Below are 21,920 nucleotides of genomic sequence, written 5' to 3' on the forward strand. Positions count from 1 at the left end.
TCAAATATTTGATGAACAGTTAAAATACTAGTGACAGCCCTTGAGATATTTGAAGACAGCTTTCATATCTCCTCTAAGTCTCCTCTTACACAGGCGAAACATACCCTACTCCCTCAACCATTCCTCATAAGGCTTGGTTTCCAGACCCTTTATAATCTTGGGCATGTTCTTCTGCATGCCTTCTACTTGTCAATATCCTTCTTAAATTTTGGTGCCCAGAACTGGACACAGTACTCCAGGTGGGGGTCTGACCGAGACGGAATAAAGGTAAAGGGACCCCTGACCATTAGGTCCAGTCGTGGCCGACTCTGGGGTTCCAGCACTCACTCATCTCACTTTATTGGCCGAGGGAGCCGGCATACAGCTTCCAGGTAATGTGGCCAGCATGACTAAGCTGCTTCTGGTGAACCAGAGCAGTGCACGGAAACGCTGTTTACCTTCCCGCTGTAGCGATACCTATTTGTCTACTTGCGCTTTGACGTGCTTTCAAACTGCTAAATTGGCAGGCGCAGGGACCGAACAACGGGAGCTCACCCCATCGCGGGGATTCGAACCGCCGACCTTCTGATCAGCAAGTCTTAGGCTCTGTGGTTTAACCCACAGCACCACCCACATCCAAGACAGAATAGAGCAGTACTATTACTCCCCTTGAATGCTTTGCCCATTGTTACTGTTGCTTATTCCCTTTTGCTAATACATTTCATAATAGCCCCCAAGTATCCACTCAGAATAGCTTTAATGGAATTATACCCACAGGATTGATGTCAGAAAACTAAATATATGAACAAAAATAGGCTGAAATACACACTAAAGTAGAGAGTCCTTAAATACTTATCTATTGAGAGAAGAGCCCTGCATAGAAACATCTCCATCTGCCAATCAGACAGAGAGGTATGCTAAAAAATCTTTCCCAGCACCACTGGTGCACAGATTGACAGGGCCAAGGACACAAACCACAGGAAGAGTGGTAAATGAGATTGCAGGTCAATATTTTAACTTCCTGCCCTTTTTTGGTCAATCAGTGAACCACATGTGTCCCCCTCCAGATGTGTCTGCTCCTTGGGCCTCACAAATTGCCTCACCGCCAACCAAGCAACAATCTACTCAAGTAAGCAGACCTTTTGCTACATTGAAGAATACAGCCCACAATAGTTTATTTACTCAAGTTTTGATACATTGCACCTGCTGTGTTGGCAAGTCATTAACAATTTCTAGGATTGCAAGAAATGATACATTATATTATATCCTCTCTCATATTCAGTAGCGTTTTCTCTTAAACATTTAGAAGATCTACAGTTCAGCTGGGAGGCAAGACTACATTCAAAATAAATGCAACAGGCAATAACAGTTTTGTGCAGCAATTTTCTAGTATTCTACAACTTTCATAGGTAACAACATCTCTTAAAATACTCCTATTTAAAATCATATTTTCATCCTACATATAAAACACAGGTATACAGTGAAGAACCTCAAGCATGCCTAAAGAGGCTTATAGTCACTTAAACAGAGCTAGGGTGAAATACTACCACCCCAGTGCACTTTTTATTTCAGATTTTACCCAAAAGTAGACATACAGCCTACTGTTGGTTTCCCTGCCTTCTATCCCAATAAGCATCAGTCCCAATGAGCATCAGTCTACGCTGAATTTCTCCTTTCCAAAGTACCCCCCTGACTAATATTTGCATACTAATGCTGTAGTAAATCCAACTTATTTGTAAGAAAACACCATTATGACCTCTAAAAGTAAAAGCACACCATATTTTGTTTTAACAGATTCATAGTAGGCCCCCATTCTCATCTAAGAAAACTCACTTTTTTAACGATGATCTTCCTGTAGTGTAATTTATATTGCATTTTGCTATACCGTATCTTGCAGAAACCTTAAAATCTCATCCCTGTCATACTTTAAAAGGAAGGTGTTCTGGCCATTTAACCCTGCTACAAAGTGTATCGAAAAATCAAGACTAATAAACAAACAAAACAAAGCTGGCGCATTCAAAAATCTCCATTCGAAGTAGAAGAATGACTAGGAATCCAGTATTATTCATCTATATTTCAGCATTTTAAACACAATAGAAATGCTTCCCCAGTCACCAGGCAGATGATGAATCATAAAAATGCAATAAATAACTCCAAGGCCAAGGCAGGCATAGCAAGCTAGCAGCTGGAGAAAAAACCATTTTGCTTTCTCCACCTTCCTCTTTTGCATGTTCCATTATGCTCCTCATAAGTTCTTTTGCTGACCTTGAGGAGAAAGGTAGGAGGACCGCGGTACAGCACACACAGGCAGGTAAGAGGGCAGCACATTCCAAAGATGAAGGTTTTTCGGGGCATCCTACATAATTCATGCTCTCTCTCCCCCTTTAATCCACTTTGAATAGCAGCTCAGATAGTCCAATAAGTTCACAAGCATTAGGCAAGTAATACATACAAAAGTTACTACTACAAGCTTGCCAATTGGAAGAGAGACATTCATATCTGCACTTCAATCCCTGTTCATATAGAAACAGCCAGCCTTGATGTTAAAGGGAGAGCTGCGTGAGATTCAACTGACTGACTGCTCCATGCAACAGAATGCCTTCAGAAAAAGTTAAGTTTATAAAATCCCTGGAAGGAGTCATACAGCCAAAGCAAGCTAACAAGTAAAGATGCAAGCTGTTCACGCTACAAGCAAGATGCAGTACTCAACATATGCAACCGCTCTGGCCAAAGTGAGAATTATCTGAATAATTCAAACACGTTGCCAAAATATTCTGCTCTTACTCTGTGCTAAAGATTAAGGCATGCAATACTATTTTAAGTGAAAACAAAATTGAAGAATATTTCATACAACTCCCTTAATTCTTTCCTGTTAAAAATGTAAGATGATTTCTGTGCATTTTATAACTATTAGGCCTTTAAAAGAATTTTATACAGCTATATCCAAAGATCCCAAGGTAAAACCTCAATAAAAATGCAGAGTCCACCTCAATTAAAAATTAAAAATATATTTCAACCCATCATAAAACTGTAAAAAGGTAAAGGTAAAGGACCCCTGACAGTTAAGTCCAGTCGCAAACGACTCTGGGGTTGCGGCACTCATCTTGCTTTACTGGCCAAAGGAGCCAGTGTTTGTCCGCTTCCACAAACAGTTTTTCCAGGTTATGTGGCCAGCATGACTAAGCTGGCGAAACCAGAGCAGTGCACAGAAACACCGTTTACCTTCCCGCTGGAGCAGTACCTATTTATCTACTTGCACTTTGATGTTCTTTTGAACTGCTAGGTTGGCAGGAGTTGGGACCGAGCAATGGGAGCTCACCCCATTGCAGGGATTTGAACCACAGACCTTCCGATCGGCAAGCCCTAGACTCTGTCGTTTAGACCACAGTGCCACCTGCATCCCTGAAACTGTAGCCATCAATCTGCTAGTTGCTCCCAAATGACTAGGTAGATAGCCAAGTTTTAAACGGGCATCTGGATGTAAGCAGCATAGTCACCAGCTATATTTCTGAGGCAGGGAGTTTCATAAGTAGGGCATCATCAAACCACGCTGGGTATGACACCTAATGGCACAACACCAAGAAAGGCCTCTCTAGCAGCTTAACATCTGTGCAGGACTCCTTCAAGTATTCAGGTCATTCAGTCATCTGGCTAGATCTGCTTGGTGTTCAGTATCTTCCACACGCTGTTTGATGGGTTTTTTGGCTTGTTCGTACCCCATGTCAAGTAGGATCTGTGGGGTGAAACCTAGAGTTGTCGTTATGTAGGGATGCCATATGTCCTGATTTTCCTGGACATTACTGGGATTTCAAAGGCAGAATTGATGTCCAGGGTGAATCGCTTTTGGGGGCGTTTTTGTAAGGCGGGGTTTGAAATATGGCAACCCGACCTAAGAGGGCACATGATAGAAGTTTGTAAAAGTATACATGGCATGGAGAAAGTGGAGAAAGTTTTTCTCGTTCTCTCATAACACTGAAACTTGTGGTCCCCAATGAAGCTGGATGTCAGAAGGTTCAGAACAGGATAAAAGGATGTATTTCTTCATGTAGCACTTAGTTAAGCAATGGAACTCACTCCCTTGGGAGGCAATGATGGCCACCAACTTGTAAGGCTTTGAAAGGGGATTGGACAAATTCATTGAGGTTAAGGCCATCAATGGCTATGCTCTGCCTTCATGGTCAGAGGTAGTAATGCTTCCAAATACCAGCTGCTGGAAACCACAGGAGAGTCCTAAAATGCTCAAATCCTGCTTGCTGGTTTCCATAGGCATCTGGGTGGCCACTGTGAGAATACGATGCTGGACTAGATGGGCCACTGGCCCAACCCAGAAGGAACTTATTACGATCTTGTTGCAATGGATATTATTTTTGTTGTGCAATAACAGAACAGTGATTGGAAACCTCCAGGCGACAGATGCGGTCTAAAACCAGATTTGACCAGGCCCTCTTGATCTCTTCCAAACCTTAGCTGTTCAGCAGGAAACAGCCAAGAGGGAAAGTGGATTTGGTTTTGTGCAAAATGTACAATTGTGATTCCATCTTCAGTAAGAGCAGCTGCAATATCAAGGCCGCAAGGAAATGTCTCAGCAGACTTGCTTTTGCTTCAAATATGCAAAAGATAGTCAATGCATTTTGCAGCTGCATGCATGCAATTTTCCAGATGCAATTGCTTTCAACAGCCATAATGCAGGGCTTGCAACATAGCTGTCTGCATTGGCTTTAATAGCATCATTTTGCAGGTATTACTGAGTATTTTTTGCCTTTTTTGCATAGTCAGGATAACTAAAGTGTGTTGGAGCATTTCTATTTCTTTTTTCAGAAAATAAAAAGTAAAACTTGAACAATGTTTCTAAGAACATTTTTCTAAGAACATATTTCTGTTTTCATGGGAAATAACTGTTTGTATGTGTGACTATGTGTGGGTCTATCCCCACCCACTTTTAGAATACAGTTCTCCGCTAGAGCAGGCATTACTCTAGTGCAGGCATGGCCAAACTTGGCCCTCTAGCTGCTTTGGGACTACAGTTCACATCATCCCTGACCACTGGTCCTGTTAGCTAAGGATGATGGGAGTTGTAGTCCCAAAACAGCTGGAGGGCCAAGTTTGGCCACGCTTGCACTAGAGTAATGCTGTCCTTGGACCAAAAAAGCAGAAACACACCAACTCCAGAATACAGAATATTCTCAATTCTTAACACCAGCACATTGGGGCCAAAACTGGCTAGATATGAAGCTGCAAGGAATAATCAATTAACTGACTGGATTAATAGATTAAAAACCTATAGAATGACTAAAAAGGTGTCACATCTGAATAACTGGGCATATATTGATATAACTATTTCCTGGTGCAAAGTCTTACCTTAGCAAATGCATTCCCCCCACCCTTTGTTTTCTTCTGAGATGATTCCCATTATGACACACATAGATCACCATTTTAAAAATATTGGTTTTAGCAATATTTTTGCTAAATTTAACTGATCATTAAATTTTATTTAAACAGGCAATAGTCCTTTTAAAAATTAAGAGTTTGGATCCATCTGTACTGTGAAAGAGCCAGATTTAAAAGAAACATTGACATTGGTTTCCAAATGAGCACAGTTGGCTTAAGTTGCTGTGGTTTTTATTTATAGTAGGAAAGCTGTAGCATTTGCATCCTGAAGGGCAAATTATCTAAAGATTAGCAGATAGACATTGAAGGGGAGAAAAACACCTTTATGCTTCCTTTTACTCTCCGTCAAATAAAGGAACTAGGATCTGTCATTGCTGCATAAAGGGCATATCAGTGCACAGGTCAATCTTCACTTCTCCTTTTAAGCAGGGAGAAGTATGTGTATGCATGAGATTAGAATTTTGGCTAATTAATCTACCAATTAAATGCATTATAGCTTTCACTCCTAATAACCATCTGATATGCATGGAAGCTAAGATACAAACTACAGCACATTCTAGTTCTGAGCTTCCCCATAATCACAGGACCACCCAACACAGATTTCCCCCATAGCTGGCAATGCACTCTTTTTTCTCCAGAGTTACATACTTTTAATTTGTGGACCATTTAGCAATATCAAAATTATGTAAGTCTACCACATACTCCAGTATGAAAAGCTAAACGCCTACCAAACTGAATTGCTCAGTGATTCCATGCATTATTATTTTTTTACCTCATCATCACACCATGCAATTCATGAGTATGGATGGTATGTAATTATTAGGCTCCAGGAACGCAGCCCCATTTTGTTTCATTTTTGCTTTCATGTCTATTTTCAATCCAGTAGAATCTATTAGAATAGGAACTCATGAATCCATTCATTTCTCAAAGCTGCATTGGGTTATTTAGTACTTTAGGAGATCAGTGTGAACATCACTTGAAGAAGGTAAAGTAAATCGCTTAAATAATGATCTGCAGTTTCCAAGTGGTGCTATGGACCTTGATTTAACATCTTTGCTTGCCAATTCTCCCTGCAATCTGTTTTATCAATTTCAGAGCACAGCTTATGCTTGAGCAAGTAAACAGGTTGCACAAATGTGCCAACAATTCTAATTATAGGGATTTTTTTTTTAAGTGTACAGTTAAAGCCAGAAACAGTGCACAGTACATCACCATCAGCAGATAGTGAATTTAGTTGTTTATATGGCTAGCTGTGGTCTAAGAAACTTTCCAGTGCAATTTCCCTACAAGAAGCATATTGTTCTTCATATTTACAAATATGTAACTCTCAGAATGATAAACAGAAAAGCACACACACACACACACACACACACACAAATGCAGCATTTCTGAAAATGTCAAATACTAAAAAGACATGCTGAGGCTAAAAATTCGGTGGTGGGGCAGAAAAACATCTGTTATCTGGGTTTGATGGGAGTTGAAGTCCAAAACATCTGGGAAGACGCTAGGTTAAGGAAGGCTGGCTTATACACTTTGGGGAAATGAGTCCATAGTGTAAAGGAATATGGGTGCCAACTTAAATAAAATATTGGGGGGTAGGTAAGCCTCATCCTGCATAATTGATCACATGACATTGTGCGCGCACACCATTTGAATAGCAATGCCCATCAGCTTGAGGGAGGGGAACACCCCTTGGCCCCTAGGGGTTGGCTCCTATGCAAAGAAATGTTTTCGGTGCTCCCAAAGCCTTGTGCAGAGTTTTACTCTTTCTTTCTTTTCATCCTTTCAACAGCAGGTCCCTCTGTCATAACACAAATTAAAAACAAAACAAAGAAAACAATTTCTCTCTTGAGTTTCTCAAAGTGGTTTGCCACTTGGGCTGAGGTTTGTCTTTCAAGAACCACAAAGCCATTCGATTTCATAGAGCTCATTGCATGATTCACTGGATGTGGCGAAGTGGACTGTGGCCCATGAAAGGTTACGCCATATTAGAGCCAGTGTGGTATAGAGATTAAGAGTGATGGGCTAAGACCCTGGAGACCAAGGTTCAAATACCTGCTCAGTCACAGTCTCCCAACCCAACAACCACAGGGTTGTTGTGAGGAATAAATGGGAAGAAAGAGAACCATATACGCCAACTAGAACTTCTTAGAGGAAATGTGGGACATAAATGTAATCAATAAATAAATGAGTGTTGATCTTTACTAAGTTTTACCCTGCGATTTGTTATTTGCCTTCAAAACAGCTGTACATTCTCCTCATTAACAACTTAACAGATAGCATTAGAAACACGTACATATATGTAATAATGGATTTCATTTAAAGGGGTGGCGTAGAATTATACAACCATCACAATTTCCAGTACTGACCTATGCCCTTTGACATCTTTGAAATTAAATTATAAGGTGTGCCTTCAGTCTATGTCAGCAGAGGAAAACTACCTAACAGCAATGCCATTTAGCCCAAATACTTAGAGGTTGTTCAGTACCTTTTGCCCAGAGACAAATAATAGGCATGCTAAGTGCAAACGGATGCCATTTCCCCACCACCACCAGCACAAGGACAGTGTTGTCTTACCTTAGGCCAGGAACGCAGGGTGATAACATCATCTGTGGTGATAACATCATCTGTGGTTTTGCTACTTTCTCCAGTCAGCAGGTGGACCCAATCTAGTAAGTTCTCCAGTGACAGCCTATCAACCAGTACTACCTAAGAGCAATCCAATGTTTTTAGGAAACAATCAAGGGTGGGTGTGCGTGTGTACCTTTAGTAGATATCCTCCTTTTATATTTAAGCAGTCTTTGTGTTGATTTTCTAAACTCATTTATTACATGAGATGCTTATTAAATTTTTATTTATTCTTCACAAAATGAGGAAAAATAGAGACTGAAATATACTTTCATTATGAAAGGATCTAACATACCCCGCAAAGAATACCAATTACAGGGGACGGGGTGTAGAATGGTCCTGATCATGCAATGTGAATGTGCACCAAGCACAGAGACAGATTTGAGGCCCCCAAGTCAGTGTGTGTTCTCTCTCCTCAGCAGAATAGATGTGAATATTTTAGATCTGGAATATTGAAAAAAATAATTTATGAGCATCTTAAATCACACCACACAAATTGAAAAATGCACAGGCAATTTAAAATGGCCATCCAACCATGGAAAGGTGAACCAAAATGTCTAAAACTTGTCATTAAAGAGAAGCAGTTAATTTATTTAATTTTCCTAGAGCAATCCATACAAGACACTGAGTTTGTGACTGCCATGACAACAGAATCCTATCAAGCCTTTGATTCTGCTTCTGTGAAAGCTTCTCTTCAAAGCATTCCCATTCCCACTGACTTCTGGAGGCATTGCTTGCTTGAAAAATTGCATCTTTCAATAGGAGGTTGGCAGGCTCTTTACAGCATACAAATGGACACCCTCTCGTGGTAAATTTCCATCTTGATATGTCATACGCTAGCCTGCTTACCATTCATATTTTATTAGTATTTTTCTGAACAGCAGGAGACATGAAACTTGATCTCAACCATGGTTAGCATTAACATCAGTGAAAATATGGTGTAACACTGATAGCTCTCAAAAGAGAAAGGAAAGGAATTTTTTGGGGGGGTGGGAGGAAGGAGCTTATAAACCAACCACACGCTTCCCATGTCCCACAGCACTTTCTTATACATTTCTACTCAAAAGCAGTTCCATTGCATCTGACTGGGTTTCCTCACCCACTCTGGGCAGCTTCCAGCAAAATATAAAAACACAACATCAGATATTTAAAACTACCCTATACAGAGCTGCCTTAAATGTATTCTAAAAGTTATTTATCTCCTTGACATCTGATGGAAGGGTGTTCCACAGGGTAGGTGCCACTACTGAGAAGGCCCTATACCTTATCTCCTATAATTTCACTTTTTGCAGTGAGGGAACTGCCAGAAGGCCCTTGGAGCTGGACCTCAGTGTCTGGGCTGAACGATGGGGTTGGAGACGCACCTTCAGGTATACAGGACCGAGGCCATTTAGGGCTTTAAAGGTCAACACTTTTAATTGTGCTTGGAAATGTACTGGGAGCCAATGCAGTCTTTCAGGACAGGTGTTATATGGTCCCATTGGCTGCTCCCAGTTACCAGTCTAGCTGCTGCATTCCGGATTAGTTGTAGTTTCCAAGTCACCTTCAATGGTAGTAGCCCCACGTAGAGTGCATTGCAATAATCCAAGCGGGAGATAATCAGAGCATACACCAGCTGGCTTACCAGACACCTGTCCTGGGCACAGAATTAACCTGCAGGTGTGCATTTGTTCTGGGTTCAATGTTATAGTCTGAACTTACAGAATGAGCTCCTCTCTCACCCTAATTTATTTCTGATCTGAGACCTCCATTATCACTCAAGAATCTTTTACAAAGTGAAGCAAGTATGATATTACGGAAGCATTTAAGTAGTAAGTCAATCCTGGCAACAAATAGGAAATGTTGTTCCTGTATGAAAATTTAAATTTTACTTAGCTTATTTACTGAGTCCAGATTCTCCTTCTCAAAAAGTATTCTGAAAAGGTTATTTAAAAATAGGTACCTACAATACCAGTATGCCTTTTGCAGAACCAGTCTTTCAGAAAGCTGTATGCAGTATGAGTAAGAATTAGTTATTTAAAATAATAAATAATAATAATAATAACCCTTACCTTGTGTGGTGGATGACCCTTGCTCCGAAAAGCATGATCAAAATTAAAGGTTCAGGAACTCAGATCAGATCAAATTTCACAAAATCATACACAGACTTTACTAAAATAAGATTCTACAAGAGAGAAAAACTCCAAATATTTACACAGATTAAAATAGCTCAGAAGGTTAAAAAAAACCCAAAAAAACACTAACTTATTCAGCTAATTAACATAAATGCTTACACTTAAATCTCAGTAGGTTGAGCAATGGAAGAAGATGCTGTCAAAAGCCCCAATAGACACTGACCTTGGCTGGTTAGCTGCCGAGAGCTCCCACCAATCCAGGTTTTATGTGACACCGGTCTTGAAGCCTTAAAGGGAGGCAGCTGCATGTAAGCTCATTATTTCTGAGGTTCTAACCTATTCCCATAAACCAGACTTAAAGGGGCGATATCACCACACCTTCAGAACTTCACAACAACACATCCCCAAAAGCAAGATGCAAATTGTGGAATGCAAAATCATGTGAACTACATGGCCAGAAGTCTTGTTTTATAGTCCTGAGCAGGATAAAGACTATTTGCTGTCAAAAGAGATGTGTTTTAATTTGTCCCAATAACCAAATGGTATGCATGCTTGTTTGGAAAACAATTATTTAAAATCAACCCTTTTTCTTGGCAATTTCAATCATGTTTTAGTCAATACAACTTAGCTGTGTGGTATACCTAAAGGCAGTTAAAATAAGAATTAGATGAAATAATATATTGAAGTCAATTGCAAATGCACTATAAGGCACCAGTTTTGAGTTTTGCATACCAGATGCAAGTAAGACAAACATTGCTACAGAGCGCTTTGTAACAAGAGCAGATAGCATGGCTGGGTGGAGGCACTTACAGAAGGACGAGGTGGAAAGGAAGGAGGTGTGGTGCAAACGCACTGGCAGGGGTGCCAGATTAGCTCTGGTTTGTGCATTTTCACCATGTCCCTGCTGCCTCGCCTCTCCCATTTCTGGTAAGCAGTAGTGACTTACCTACCAGGAGGCCAAGGAAGCACTTACGTCCACTTCTGCTCTCCAGGACATCAGGGGAAAAAATTCAACTGCACTCTGGAAAATTTTCAGTGCAGATTATCCTAATCTGCACAGGATTTTTTTCGAAGAAAACTCACATGACTGATTGAGCATGACCCACGTTACATATTAAGCCAAGAGTTACAGACATGGCAAAGAGAAGCAAAACCATTATTATTTGTAAGTAAAGTAATTCTGCAAGATGAAGTTACCTGAAAATTTGGTTTATTGCTTTTATCCTGCACATTACATGAAAGCAGAAAGGTGCTTATTTGCAAGAAATTGTTTCTCTAAAGGAATGAATATTTTGTAAACAGTAAGTCCACCTTTAATTGGTATGGAGAGGGGAAACACACACCACCATTGTGCTGCACAAGCAACACAAAGCTTTGAACTCAGGCACAACAAACACAAAAGCATAAAACAATTCCAGTCCCCACATACATACAAACTCACACCTGGAAACATTCTATTGGATCCAACCATGCCATTTCATTTGTGCACCACGTTTCTGATCTACTATCAATGGGCCACATACGTTACTAATTTGCTCCTGAGTCCTTTTCAGTCTTTGCAATTCTGGTGTGTCAGTTACAATGCTGAAACCTCTTCCTTTGCTTTCCTCAAAGTCACGTTTGTATTTGACCTATCAAACAGAAAACAGAGAAACATTATTTTCACTATATACTACGCCACCAAATGAAGCTTTGGGTGAACAAAATGCTGCCAACACCTTAGCACATCCTACTTTCATTTAATCAATGGAACAGTTTTACTGCAGGCATTCTTAGCACGCAGAGCAGGTTGATCATGAAGAAGGGCAAAATAAACGATGGCCACATCATCTGCATACCACAAAATTCATCTAAATGTCTCTAGCCGGTCATGGCGATATTTTGGGTCTAGAAAGGGCACCTGAAGCCATTCATGTTTTATTAGATACTATGGTAAAGCACAGTATTTACTTCTTCCAGTTCTCCAAACTATGCTAGATTTCAACCAATATTGGTCTGATTCAACAGCATGCATCTCGATATACACTGTCCAATGTAAGGATCTAACTTAAATCAATGGAATTTACTTTCTTAAACATTAGTGATCATTGTTTCAGAGAATGAACAGCATGGGATACATCCCACTGTATGTAACTGCTTCAAGAGAAACCAGGTTTTGTGTTCAGTTTAGCCACATGCTAAACTGGAACTCTTAGACAGTGCAAGAAATGGTTGAAATATTTCAGAACATAAAGGAAAGCAAAAGTAAATACTATGGCCTTGTTGGCCATGGGTGTAGCCAAGGGGGGCAGGGAGGGGGCAACTGCCCCCCCAATCAATAAAAATACATAGCAAACAGAGGTTCTGCTCCCCCCCCCAATACTGGCTACGCCCATGTTGTTGGCATAACTCAGTAAGCCAAACTATGGCTTGCCTGGACTGTATGATCATGTTGGTTCCCAGAAAGGTGCTTGTACCTGCTGTGCCCCTCTCCAGTCCTTTTAGCTCAATACAGTGTGGTATAGCTGCTAAACCAAGGTTTGGCTTAACATACTGTCTGAACCTAGGCTCATGGTTAAGCTCCCTCCTTCTTAACTATGAGATAAAAGAACCAAGGAGAAGCAGAGCAACTGCAATCTCCTCCCCAGGAACCCATGACTTCATGCTAAACCATGGTTTGGAGTAGTATTCTAAGCAAATTTTAAGCAAATGTGTTTTGTATAACCCAATACTTGCAAATCCGATAAAACTCCTCTAAATGAGTTCTGTGAGCTGAAAACCTCACACCAGCAGAAAACAATATTGAAAAAAATGGCACCTCCCTACTATAAGCCCATTTATGTTAAAGACAAAAGGCTTAAGCATTTCTGAACAATCAAAAGCAATATGCTTGCCCATAACTTGTGGCTCCTTCATTCACTTTTCTTGACATTTATTACATATAAATGTAACATTATTTTATTACATTTATATACGGCCCTTCAGTCGTATATAAAGGCCCTTTCATCGCAGGAAAGTTTACAGTCAACAGAAAAATACATAACAGAATAGCAAACAAAACAGCACACACACAGTTTAAAAACACAGAGATTGTTTAGTTAGCCAAAGGACTAGAAGAGGAATGTTTTCACCTGGCTCTAAACATGTTTCTAGCTCTTGCTTTGCACTTGTGGTACACTGTTTGCATCAGCCTCACATATTTGGGGGGGCACATTTTTCTTGAATTTAAATTCCACCCTTGTATGCAAAATATTATTAACAAAATATATGCACTACAGTCACTAAGTAAACTGACTATTTAAAGAAAAATTACAAAAACCTACAGCTGCCGCAATAATCACAGAGGATAATATGATGCATCGCCACCAAATGGTCAAGAAGTGGGAGGTTCTGTATCATGTAGTTAACTGGGCAAATCTCCCTGCAAATGTTTCTGTGGCCATCTGCAAGGGTTTTGTTGGATAAGAATGGAGAAGCTGTGAACATTCCATAATTAAATGACTGGCAGTTAAAGGATAGGGTAGGTTCAAATTCTTTAAAATATAGAAGCAACAGTAATTAATGGTTGTACAGCATTGCCTCATTTTTCTATGATTTCTGAAAAGGTCAAACAAAAATAAAGAAGTAATGATGACAAAGGTTGATGCAGCTGAAATCTATATGGAGCGGTGTATAAAAAAACCCGATATCTGAAAAGGCCAGGATAAAGAATCTTGAAGACAAAATATAACACTTCTTTTTACCTTGCCCATTTCCAAAATACCAAAAGGTAAGTATATAAGATGTTTATATAACTCAAGGCTTTGAACCCATACAGTCATTTAGTGTTACACGTACAAGCCTTGAACTTATGTACATCCCCTTCTCCTGCTACTGCACATCTACAAGGAAGACACTGGAAGCATTCATTTATGTTGTCAGTTAAACATAGTTTATTGCGATGTATCTGGAACGGTGGTTAATATTAACTATGGCTTACGGGACATGGGGGGCGCTGTGGGTTAAACCACAGAGCCTAGGACTTGCCGATCAGAAGGTCAGCGGTTCAAATCCCCGTGACGGGGTGAGCTCCCGTTGCTCGGTCCCAGCTCCTGCCAACCTAGCAGTTCGAAAGCACGTCCAAGTGCAAGTAGATAAATAGGTACCGCTCCGGCGGGAAGGTAAACGGTGTTTCCGTGCGCTGCTCTGGTTCGCCAGAAGCAGCTTAGTCATGCTGGCCACATGACCCGGAAGCTGTACGCCGGCTCCCTCGGCCAATAAAGCAAGATGAGCGCCGCAACCCCAGAGTCGACCACGACTGGACCTAATGGTCAGGGGTCCCTTTACCTTTACCTTTTAAGGCAGGCTGGGGAACCTCCAGCCTGTGGGCCAATATTAGCCTGCCACAGAGGCTTGCCAGGCTGTTTTCTTCAAACCACAGCCATTGGCCCATCAGATTAACAGGGCAACCCTAAGCATGTTTATTTACTCATTAGAGAGTATGCTTAGGATTGCAGCCAAAGGCAGTCCACAGTGCCAGGAGCGAACTGAGCATCTTTGGTTTGAGCGAAAAAAGAAATAAAGATGAAGGTATCAGTTTTGCTATAGTTTAGTTGTAACCTTGTATTGCGTTATATTGTTTTGTTATGGGAAACAAAAAAGGCAACCGCTGCTCACGCAGCTGAATATAAAATGAAGGGGAATGGTGGACGAAGCATTTTATTCAAAAAAGAAGAAGTGTTTCAATGAACTATACTACTAGAGACACCTAATGTATGCATGCATGTATCTTCATTTCATCATTGCCTAGGAGCGCATGTGCGTGCATACACACACACTAGTTTATTAAAGGAAAGGGAGATGGTGTGCATTAAGGATTCAGGAATTAAGAACACAAACTTCCGTAAGCTATACCTGGAAGGAAAGAAACAGAATGACAATATAAGGCATAGGCAAACTGGGATTTTCATGCTTTCTCCTACATTCCAGTGTTATTTTGCATAGCCTATTTACAAACAGTTTGCCTTTTATCTGGTCTCCCTCTCTCGTCACAAACGTCCATGGATAGGAGATAACATATCTGGCACTAGTGACAGACCAGGTGGCATCACTCTCTGTCAACCATCTGCTCTCAGTTTGCTCTTGGTCAAGAGTACCAGTACCAAATGACATTGAAACTGCTATGAATCCATTTTTTAAAAAAATTTAAATGTAAAATGCAAATTTAAAAAGCCATTAAAAAATAAAGAAAGAAAGCGGGAACATGGGACCAGTGACAAGACAGAAGATGGCCCTTTGTTATAGTTGTGAGATAGAAGCAGAAAACACTCTCTAGTTTGGTATTTAACAACTTTGTGTTATAGACATGAAGGACTGTGATTTCTGAATAGTGTTCATGCAACCGAGAAAGCAGGAAAGAGCAAAGTTTACATCAAATGTTCTTGCTAAGCAACAATTCTTATTGTCACATGTGAAACACTCAAGCATCGTGTCTGATTCAAATAACTGAAAAGATAGCAGCATATCGCTGCAAACGCGAGATCAGTACATATGTCTTCATCTAAAATAGCCTGAGCAAGCTAATGGCAGTGTCTGGCATTGTCCACATGCACACCTTCAGTTCAAATTGCCTAGAAGTGAAAGACAAAGAGGGTGAACATTTTTTAAGGGAGTCTTGAATAAAGCTAAGCTGCTCTGTGTCTTATCAGTGCCTGGGATGGGAAGCACATGAATGTCACCATGAGTTCCATGGTTGAAGATAGGCAGGGTAAAAAAATGTCCTAAATAAATACTCTTTGCACAGAGAGGAAACACTTTACCTCACTGTGGCACTGGCCGCATTTGGGCATTCCTCGTCAGCTTCAGGCAAGTGCCACAAGCCACAGCCCCATGCTCCTCCCTCCCCACTTCCCTCCTCCCACTGCATGCAGCTTCAGGTCAAACATCCTGGCTTGAATTAAGCCAGAGTTCCATGCTATGTCTGAACTAGGTGGATTAATGTCAGAATATTCTACAAAATTGGATAAATTAGGATGGGCTATTGCACATTAGCTTGAAATACACTTCCACTGCATCGGGTGGAAGCACAGCCTTCTATTCTACAACACATGGCTTTAATCTGAAGCATAATAAAGGGCTGAGATTAATGGTATGCATGAATGGAATACAGGAAGCATAAATCATACTTCTTCTGTTTCCACATTTGATTAGCATCGGAAAGGAAGGAACCCCAAACCTATTTCTATCTGAATTACCCAGCAAAGGGACTGGTTTTGAAGTGTTACAGGGTTTCCCTGAAAATATAGGGAAGAATCATTTTGTTTTTGAGATAGTTTTAAAATTTGCCCTCTAGAAGACAGTTGCATACTTTCCCCGTATCAAACTTAGTTAGTTTTATTTTCATGTTTTAAACGTTCAGGTAAACCACATTATGCATCTTGTAGGCGGATTTTTTAAAAACAAGTTACTTCAGCTTCTCAAAAAATACAGGAAGTTGTTTGTGTCTTCAGACAGTGCTGGTCAGGATACAAAAAACTCTACTAGAGCTAAACATCTGCAATAAATGTTCATCATTTCAAAACGAACTAAACACGGCAGAACAAAAAATCAATAGCTTTTCAAATCAAGCATTTCACAATCAGTTCCATTTAAGCTTCACGCTGCAGCGTAGAATATATTTACCTGACATGCTCCTTTGTTGTTCTGAAGCTTCAGGCCCATTAAGCACTACAAAATTAGGAAATCTCACCAGAAATCAATGTTTGTCATTTAATATTAATGACATTCAGGTGGACTTTAAAAAAAAAAATTAATCAGCTGGGACGGTCATACCGAATTTCAAGTTATAAAAATATGAACTTCTTTAGTAGCTACATATTTTAAAAGCCTAGAGGAAGTCAGAACCTAAATGAGAAACAACAAAGCAAAAGTTTGACAGACACACAACCTTCAGAGAGGGTGGAGGGGCAAAAATTGTTTAATAAAGAGGAGGGCCATAGCTCAGTGGTAGAGCATTTTCTTGAATGGAGGGGGGCCCATGTTTAATCCCTGGCATCTCCAGGTAGGAATGGGAGAGACCCCGGTCTGAAATCCTAGGTAGCTGCTGCCATTCAGTGTAGACAACACTGAACTAGATGAAACAATGGTCAGGCTCAATATAAGGAAGCTTCCTGCAGTGGCGTAGCGTGGGGGGTGCAGGGGGGGCCGGCCGCACCGGGCACAACATCTGGGGATTAGGGTTAGGGGGCGCAAATCCACAGGTCAGGGGGCGCAAATTACTTGCCTTGCCCCGGGTGCTGACAACCCACGCTACGCCACTGGCTTCCTGTGTTATGAGAACACCGCTTATTGAACCAAGATAAGACAACCTTTCCTCCCTCAAGCAGGAAAGAAGAATTTACCATATTTTTTGCTCTATAAGACTCACTTTTTCCCTCCTAAAAAATAAGGGGAAATGTGTGTGCGTCTTATGAAGCGAATGCAGGCTGTGCATCTACCCCAGAAGCCAGAACAGCAAGAGGGATTGCTGCTTTCACTGAGCAGTGATCCCTCTTGCTGTTCTGGCTTCTGAGATTCAGAATATTTTTTTTTCTTGTTTTCCTCCTCCAAAAACTAGGTGCGTCTTGTGGTCTGGTGCGTCTTATAGAGCGAAAAATACGGTAATTAGAAAGCTAGCTACTGAACCTGACAAATGTTAGGACTGCACACTTTCATGGAAATAAGCCTCACGGAACTCAGGTTGGACAAACCGAATAGAGTTCTTGATTGCACAGGACTACACACGCATAAGAGCCTCCTTTTGTAAATTCATCTGAACGTGTGAATGACGGGTGTGTGGTCAAAGGAATGTTGTGCATCTATATCAGGGGCTGGCTAGTACAGTCTCACTCCCCCTTACACACACTGAGAATTGTTGGGAAAGGGCAGTCATCCTTCATATAATTTTCTAGGACAACGTTCAATTCAGTTGTGCCATTTTGTTCCTGCCACTTAAGATATTTGGAGCACTTCATACCTCTACCGTTTTTTGGTGTCAGTAACACTACCTTGGTTCATACCTCACCCTTTTCAAATATAGTTACAATTGCACATCACACCTGAATATTTTGACTAACATTGACAACACCACTAGTGCAGATTAAATGCTGGTATTTTTTTAATTAGTTGTAGATTTGGAAGGGGGCTCAGAGGGTTGCCTAGTCCAACCCCCTGCAATGCCGGAATCTCAGCTGAAGTAGCCATGACAGGTGAACATCCACCCTCTGCTTAAAAACCTCCAGTGAAGCAGTTTTGCTGCAGGTGTAGCTCTGTACATTCTCAGGCAGGAAGATGACATGACCCAGGAATTGCAGGTCACTGCAGCAGTTCCCTCATCATCCATGTCTCTTGGTCCAGAGACAGCACTCTGGGGCCCCCCCTCAGACTCCTCCACTAAACAACCACTAATTCATCATCTGTAATTGACCAAACTTATTCATGTTTCTTTTTTTTTCACTGTCCCTACTCCCGGGTGCAAGTAGATAAATAGGGACCGCTTACTAGCGGGAAGGTAGACGGCGTTTCCGTGTGCTGCGCTGGCTCGCCAGATGCAGCTTGTCACGCTGGCCACGTGACCCAGAAGTGTCTGCGGACAGCGCTGGCTCCCGGCCTTTAGAGTGAGATGAGCGCACAACCCTAGAGTCTGGCAAGACTGGCCCGTACGGGCAGGGGTACCTTTACCTTTTTACTCTGAGTAAAACGTAGCTGAATACCATCCTGTGCCTTATTATTCTCTGCAAGGCTTAAAAAGGAACACTACAAAAGATGATTTAGATAGATTACCACACATAAACTTATTTCGCTGCCTTTAGTGAACATATGAAAGTTCTCGAACATCTGTGTGCCATCTCTTCCTCTGCTTTGCTCAAATTCCTTATAAAACAAAAGAAAACCTTTCACTAGGATGCAACTAGTATTAATGATGAGTTGCATCCTAGTCAAAGGAATAAGCAACTCAGGCTGTACTTTGAGATTTACAGGACTTGATCAAAGAGTAATGCAGATGTGAAATTTAGATTGTGTTAGGCAATGAAGCACTTTCCGCATGATGCATAAAATGCAGTAAATTATTTATGAGCCTAGTACAACAAATCATTAAAAATTAAACTGTAACTGACGCTATAGGTGAAATAATTGAATAAACAAGTAAACACTTCATTTGCCATTATTTATGAAGTCAGGAGAATATGAATTCTTAGATGCATACATGTGGTGCAATTTAGCCCACTGCAGGCACATGCGGATTCTGGAGGGCTCAGCATAGTTCTGCTCCCCCATCTCACTGGTGCATTCTTTCATATATGCATACAAATATGCAGGCAGGCAGCAGTTGGGAGCCATTAAGGCTTCTTTGGCAATCACTTGTAGCCGAGTAAGATTGTCTTCCATAAACATGGTTTTAACAATGAGTCCGTAAGTGACTGTGGAGGCCAATTCTCGATCCACACGTCCTTCCACAGTGGGGACATTGGTTTCCGGGCAGGAGTCGATCACGGTGTGGATTTGCCAAGAGTGCTTTCCTTTTAGCACGTTTCTCCCTTGCGTTCTGAGTTCAAGTGTCTTCAAAGCCCATGACACCTTTGGTAAAGGCTGTTCTCCAACTGGAGTGCTCACAGGCCAGTGTTTCCCAGTTGTCAGTGTTTATACTACATTTTTTTAGATTTGCCTTGAGACAGTCTTTAAACCTCTTTTGTTGACCACCATCATTACGCTTTCCATTTTTAAGTTTGGAATAAAGTAGCTGCTTTGGAAGAGGATCATCAGGCATCCGCACGACATGACCAGTCCAACGAAGTTGATGTTGAAGAATCATTGCTTCAACACTGGTGATCTTTGCTTCTGCCAGAACACTGATATTAGTTCGCCTGTCTTCCCAGGTGATGTGTAAAATTTTTTGGAGACACCGTTGATGGAATCTTTCGAGGAGTTGGAGATGGTGGTTATAAGTGGTCCATGTTTCACAAGCATATAGTAAGGTTGGTAGTACAATAGTTTTGTAAACAAGCATTTTGGTTTCCCTGTGAATGTCCTGGTCCTCAAACACTCTGCACTTCAATCAGGAGAAAGCCGCACTCGCAGAGCTCAGGCGATGCTGGATTTCAGCATCAATGTTGGCCCTTGTGTAAAGATAACTGCCTAGGTAGGAGAAGTGATCGACATTTTCCAACGTTACACCATTGAGTTGGATTTGTGGCGCTGCAGAGGGGTTATTTTGTACTTGTTGGTTCAGCACTTTTGTTTTTTGGATGTTGAGTGATAGGCCAAGCTTTTTGTAAGCTTCTGCAAAGATATTTAGGATGGTTTGGAGGTCATCCTCTGAGCATGTGCACAGTACGTTGTCATCAGCATACTGAAGCTCTATGGCGGAAGTTACAGTAACCTTACTCTTTGCCATTAAGGCAACCTTTGCCCGGCTGTTGTTCTCCATAGTGCTGGCTGCAACTGACAGGAGTTGTATTTCCAAACAATTGGAGGGCCCCAGGTTGGGGAAGGCTAAATTAGAGTGAACAGAAGGCCTTCCCCTCTTCACTTGGTGCAAGTTACTTGCACTCTTGAGAATGAGTAACTTGTATCAAGGCAAGAGGCAGGCTGTTTTAATGAAGTGTAGCAAGTGCCCACTTTGGCCACACAGTCAGGGGAAACAATGTAGCATGTGAACTAAATGATCACAGATTTAGGCAGACCATGATTCTCCTGAGCAGGGCAGCACTTTTCATTAGGCCCAAAGCAGTTTGATCATTTTAGTAGAACTTCAAGAAAGCCAAATATTAATGTTCCGCCATACTCCAAATTCTACAGGGAGCTACCACTGAGAAGGCTCTGTCATGCATCACCGTCAGCAAGGCAACCGGGTGACCCACAACCAGGCAACCTCCTGCTGATCATCGGACCCAAGGTGGTTGATACTGGAGAAGGTGCTTCTCCCTCCTCCTTCCCATGACACCCCACCAAGAGTGCAATCAGTGGGGACAAGAAGAGTCAGCAGCAGGAAAGGGTGCTCCACCCGAGAGATGACTGCCTCAACCAGGGAAGGTCCTAGCATCCCTCCTCAGGTGGAAAGGCCACTCTTCCCAGGAACTGGAACATCTGCCACTGGCGCAAGTAAAATGGCACCTTAATTACTCATAGGCAGCTATGAGCAGGACCCTCCTCAGCTTGGACCTACCCCAAGTAGTCAAACAGTGTTTCCATTATCAAAACAACAACAAAAAGGGTATCACAAATAATTGAATTGAGCTTCACCCCCCGGTAAATTCATATTTTTATTGCTCACACGAATATGTGTGTCTGTCTTGGAACATCAAAATTCCATGTGTGAGAGGAAAAACAGCAATGTGTGTTGTTTGAACTAACCCTTGGTGTTCACACCATTGCGCTTTATTTTAGAATAATGGATCCCAATTGCTAAGAACAATGTTCACCGCATAGGCAAAAGAATTCACAGCTTACCTGACTTTGCAATTCACTTTGTTGTTTCAATCGAAGGTTTTCGGGTGTGTCTGCCACTGTAGTAAAGGACTGCTTTGGGTAGTGTCTAGAAGAAGAAGAAAAATAGTAATGAAATTACTTTGGAGGTAAATATGTTTGGCACTGGACTTATGCAAAACCAAAGTAAGATACAGTTTAAGGCCCCAGATTATGACAGTCCTCTTTTTTTAAAAAAAACAACAACCACCACTAAATTTGAAGTTTTACATAACTGGTTAAAAAATAAACAGGTTTATTGCAAGATATATGTTTTAGTTAGGTTTTTAGTTGCATCCTCACCTATGTAAATATGCAAATATAAAACTACTTTTTCACTGTCCTTTCCGT

General features: G+C 41.2%; 1 protein-coding gene and 1 long non-coding RNA gene across 15 annotated transcripts in view; one reads left to right on the plus strand and one right to left on the minus strand.

Moving 5' to 3' along the window:
• NEBL (nebulette) overlaps nucleotides 1–21,920 on the minus strand; it is a 173,478-nt gene that overhangs the window by 62,644 nt on the left and 88,914 nt on the right. For 6 of the 14 annotated variants that reach the window (XR_014503657.1, XR_014503658.1, XM_083406182.1 and 3 more), the window contains exons 1-2: nucleotides 8,312–8,424; nucleotides 7,945–8,072 (exon numbers count right to left, since the gene is read on the minus strand). Coding sequence is in view for 4 of the 14 variants with exons in the window: in XM_083406178.1 (XP_083262304.1) it covers nucleotides 11,633–11,740; nucleotides 21,555–21,639 (193 nt within the window). In the remaining 10 variants the exon portion in view is untranslated. Of the gene's footprint in view, nucleotides 1–3,476; nucleotides 3,708–7,014; nucleotides 7,169–7,944; nucleotides 8,073–8,311; nucleotides 8,443–11,632; nucleotides 11,741–21,554; nucleotides 21,640–21,920 lie in introns of those variants that run through there. The other 8 variants (XM_083406178.1, XM_083406176.1, XM_083406177.1 and 5 more) reach the window with 4 other exon arrangements.
• On the plus strand, nucleotides 8,430–15,898 carry LOC310661161. The gene is made up of 3 exons (XR_014503795.1): nucleotides 8,430–8,803; nucleotides 13,694–13,857; nucleotides 15,431–15,898. It is a non-coding gene; the product is annotated as an uncharacterized lncRNA (long non-coding RNA).

This window comes from Podarcis tiliguerta (genome assembly GCF_965153285.1).
Source record: "Podarcis tiliguerta genome assembly, chromosome: 12".
NCBI lineage: Eukaryota > Metazoa > Chordata > Lepidosauria > Squamata > Lacertidae > Podarcis > Podarcis tiliguerta.